The sequence below is a fragment of the Otolemur garnettii genome, unplaced genomic scaffold, assembly GCF_000181295.1.
Source record: "Otolemur garnettii isolate 467f Iridium unplaced genomic scaffold, OtoGar3 scaffold00068, whole genome shotgun sequence".
Taxonomy (NCBI): domain Eukaryota; kingdom Metazoa; phylum Chordata; class Mammalia; order Primates; family Galagidae; genus Otolemur; species Otolemur garnettii.
The window spans coordinates 1,585,214-1,589,416 of NW_003852463.1; the positions used below are offsets into that span (position 1 = coordinate 1,585,214).

The 4,203-nt window shown below is 51.7% G+C and overlaps 1 protein-coding gene across 1 annotated transcript; it reads left to right on the plus strand.

Annotated features, from left to right (window-relative positions):
* The first annotated feature begins 244 nt into the window (after positions 1-244).
* PCGF1 (polycomb group ring finger 1) lies at positions 245-2,555 on the plus strand. The gene is made up of 9 exons (XM_003793372.2): positions 245-360; positions 790-895; positions 1,053-1,205; positions 1,380-1,451; positions 1,577-1,682; positions 1,866-1,899; positions 2,000-2,086; positions 2,222-2,302; positions 2,407-2,555. Exons 1-9 carry the CDS (start codon positions 268-270, stop codon positions 2,452-2,454), a joined length of 780 nt encoding a protein of 259 aa, XP_003793420.1. The 5' UTR covers positions 245-267; the 3' UTR covers positions 2,455-2,555.
* The last annotated feature ends 1,648 nt before the right edge of the window (positions 2,556-4,203 follow it).

The window sequence follows — 4,203 nt, forward strand, 5'->3', positions numbered from 1 at the left end:
TCTTGAGATCGTGTAGAGTCTATTATGATGATTCCTACGCGAGGTCGAAGAGATAGAACCCTTCCTTACTTTACCCCCCCTCCCTAATTACGGATTGTGGAGGGGGAGGGGCCACTGGGGCTCAGGTGAGCACACGGGGAGTAATAGACAAGGGCGGGGCCTTACAAAGGGTGAACGAATCCGAAAAGACCTAGGCCCTCGTTGCTCGGAGACAAGTCCCGCCCCGCAGGCGGCACCGGAAGTGGCAGGCCAGGATCAGCCTTTAAGATGGCGTCTCCTCAGGGGGGCCAGATTGCAATCGCGATGAGGCTTCGGAACCAGCTCCAGTCAGTGTACAAGATGGACCCACTACGGAACGAGGTGCAAGGGCAGCAGGGTTACTGCTGTGGTCGGCTAGCGGGGCGAACTAGGGCGGGCCAGAGGACGGGCGGTGGCTGGCTGGGCGCCCAGTGCGCCTGCGCAGAGCGAGGGCGCCCAATGCGCCTGCGCGATTGCGATCGGGCTGCCAAACTGCGGGCTGGAACGCCTGCGCATTTTGCTGCCCACGTCTTGTAGTCTCCCCTGGGAAAGGAGGGTCAGGCGAGTCCACGTGAAAGGTGCCCCCGCTGTGCGCGGAGCCCTCTGCTGGGCGGAGGAGGAGTGCCACTCCCCGGCCGTTGATCCCCTGCTGACTGCACAAGGTGCGGGGCTTAGCCATGGAATCCAATGAAAGAGGCGATCCCCAAGTCGGGAAGACGCACAGGTTCGGGGGTGGGCATAAGTGATTGATAACCGAGGATATATCTGCAGGAGGAGGTTCGAGTGAAGATCAAAGACTTGAATGAGCACATCGTTTGCTGCCTGTGCGCTGGCTACTTCGTGGATGCCACCACCATCACAGAGTGTCTTCATACTTGTGAGTGCCCTACATGGTGCCTGCCTGGTTATTTAGGTTCTAGTTCTCACCAAGCTGACTGCCGTCACCTGTGCTGCCCACCTCACCCATTCAGGCATCCTACCCAGTCCATGAATCCAGTTCCAGAGGGCCTGAGAGTGTTTTTCTCTTCCTGCAGTTTGCAAAAGTTGTATAGTGAAGTACCTACAAACCAGCAAGTACTGCCCCATGTGCAACATCAAGATCCACGAGACACAGCCACTTCTCAATCTCAAACTGGATCGGGTCATGCAGGACATCGTGTACAAACTCGTGCCTGGTTTGCAAGACAGTGAGTGGTGGTTGGTAATCTGATTTTGAGGGGCTTCTTGAGGACCAATGCTAAGTGGCAGCTTCAGCTGACAAAGGCTTTGGTGTGAATCATGTAGATAAAGAGGTTGACAACTAGAGGAACAAAGAGTGAAAGAGGACTAATATTTTACTTCCATACTTCACCCCCTTCTAGGTGAAGAGAAACGAATTCGGGAATTCTACCAGTCCCGAGGCTTGGACCGGGTCACCCAGCCTAGTGGGGAAGGTATGTCCTTGACAGCAGGAGGATGAAGTAAAGCCAGCAGATCATTCCTCTTACCCAGTTCTGCTCTCTGGGGAAAGAGGAGTGTGGAACCTATACCTTCTTCCTCACTACCCTGTCTTTCTCAGAGCCAGCCCTGAGCAACCTTGGCCTCCCCTTCAGCAGCTTCGACCACTCTAAAGCCCACTACTATCGGTATGATGAGCAGCTGAGCCTCTGCCTAGAGCGGCTGAGGTGAGAGGCAGGTCAGGGGTTGTACAAGGTGATAGCATTGATGACTTAGAGCCAGGAAGGGGCTCGAGCGGAGAGGTTGAGCAGTGAGGAAGGACCTGTTCCCTTGAGAAGACTATATCTTGGCTCTGGGTGGGAGAGAGGAGGAAAGATAGGGCTCCCTAACGTGTGTCTGTTTCCCCTCAGTTCTAGCAAAGACAAGAATAAAAGCATCTTACAGGTGAGAGGGGCTGATGGGGAGGGCCTCTCTAAGGAGACTCACCTTTCCATGGCTCATCCCTCACATACCTTGTTGTCTTCCCTCCCTTCCCCACCCCCAGAACAAGTATGTTCGATGTTCTGTTAGAGCTGAGGTACGCCATCTCCGGAGGGTCTTGTGTCACCGATTAATGCTAAATCCTCAGCATGTGAGTAATCCCACATTAGGTTTTTTTGAGGGAGAAGAGGCTGAGAAGGGAGGGACAGAGACTAGGATGGACTAAAGTAGTTCTTGACTTGCCAAAAGAGGAGAGTTCCTAAAGCTGCCACCATTTTCCTTCTAGGTGCAGCTCCTTTTTGACAATGAAGTTCTCCCTGATCACATGACAATGAAGCAGATATGGCTCTCCCGCTGGTTCGGCAAGGTAAGCCAGCAGCCCAGGCAGTCCCAGGGCAAGGGTGGGCTGTGGGACCTTTCTAGATAAGAACAGTCTTCTCTGACTACTTCTTTCCCTGGTTCTCTCCTTAGCCATCTCCTTTGCTTTTACAATACAGTGTGAAAGAGAAGAGGAGGTAGGGGCCAAGCCCCTGTTCCCTCCTACTCCCCCTCCCTCCCCAGATATTTATGTAAAATTAACTGTAGCTTTATTTTTTGAAATAAAAACTTTTAAAAAAGCATTTCACTTCTTTAGTCTCCTCTGAGTTTCATTTTGAAGAAGGGCCTCTTCTTTATGGCCATGGGCCCCCATTGTGAGGAAGGGCCTCTTCTTTATGAGGCTACCCTCAGCACCCTTTCCAGTTAAGGGAAAGCTTTCTAAAGGGGAGCATTCACTCTCCTTGTATGCTACAGTATATGTGCAGGCCTGTGTGTAGGTGTCCTAATTCAGCAGTGGTGAGATGAAGGCTAGGGTGGCTGCTGCAGGACAAAAGAAGACTGATAAAGAAAACTCCAAAGAATTGCACAATGGTTTTATAATAGACAAGGAGAAGTCTAAAAAACATGGGGAGGGAGCCACAGGGATAGTCAGACATGGAGGCCTAGCTGTCCATACAGGATTCAGCAAGCCCTTTAGGGCCTGGGGCTAGGTAAAGCCAGGGGTTGGGGAACGAGTAGTTGAGGAGAATCGGATGGATGGCGCCTGTGGCTCAGTGAGTAGGGGCACCAGCCCCATATGCCACAGGTGGCAGGTTCAAACCCAGCCCTGGCCAAACTGCAACAACAACAAAAAATAGCCAGGTGTTATGGTGGGCACCTGTAGTCCCAGCTACTCGGGAGGCTGAGGCATGAGAAATAAACCCAACCAGTGACTCTGTTCTATGGACCACTCAGTGGGATAGTCAGAGACTTGCCCAACTGGGACAGGAAGAGAGGGAGGCCAAGGCAAAGAGTTCCTGAAGGCAGTGAATGTGGTAGTGCCCAATCTGGGACAAGTGCAATGCAGTGGGGCAGCATGAGTGTCTCCAGGATCTGAATTTAAACCCTAAATTTCATGTTATCCCAAGTCTGACAACAAGATTTTTAGGGGGTGGTTGTGTGTAGCTGTAGCTGGTGACAGAGTGCTGAAGGCATTGAGCTTCCATGGGATGGAGGTCAGGTGGCAGAGGACAGGGGACAGGACTGCCTTACAGTGAAGGCAGCCTGAACTGTATAAGAAAGCTTGACACTTAATTTGCCCACTGTGATGTCAGTGCCTGTTTTCCAAGTTGCTTGCACCCAGGAGTTTGTGGAGGCAATCAGCTATGATGGTACCTCTGCACTCCAACCTGGGCCACATAGTGAGTCCCCATTTCTTTTCCTTTTTTTTTTTTTTTTTTTGAGACATTCTCACTGTGTCCCCTGGGTACAGTGTCATGGTGTCATCATAGCTCACAGGAACCTCAAACTCTTGGTCTCAAGTGATCCTCTTGCCTGAGCCTCCAGAGTAGCTGGGACTACAGGTGCCTGCAACAACCACACTGGGCTAGCCTTTCTATTTTTAGTAGAGATGGGTCTCACTCTTGCTTGGGCTGGTCTCTAACTTGTGAACTCAGACAATGCACTCACCTCCACCTCCCAGAGTGCTAGGATTACAGGCATGAACCACTGCACCTGGCCAGGCTGCAAGTCCCCACTTCTAGAAATAAATAAATTTAAAACAGAGAGCTGAAGACTGGGGGGGGGGGAATTTTCTGAGCACAGAGCACATTTTCTGGTGCTCTTTTATGCTGTCTGGGCTTGAGAAAGTGTCTGAACCTCTGTTCTGAAGAGGAGTGTAAGCCAAGAAGTAGATGCAGATGGAGAGGCTGCAAATGCCCAGGAAAAGCCCTGGAGCTGTAGGGGCAGGCA

Excerpts from the sequence above, each read along its gene's own strand:
- PCGF1 (XM_003793372.2), top strand. The coding sequence starts at position 268 with ATGGCGTCTCCTCAGGGGGGCCAGATTGCAATCGCGATGAGGCTTCGG. Across the intron at positions 896-1,052 it reads CACAGAGTGTCTTCATACTT|TTTGCAAAAGTTGTATAGTG; the intron begins GTGAGTGCCCTA and ends CTCTTCCTGCAG. Across the intron at positions 1,206-1,379 it reads CGTGCCTGGTTTGCAAGACA|GTGAAGAGAAACGAATTCGG; the intron begins GTGAGTGGTGGT and ends ACCCCCTTCTAG.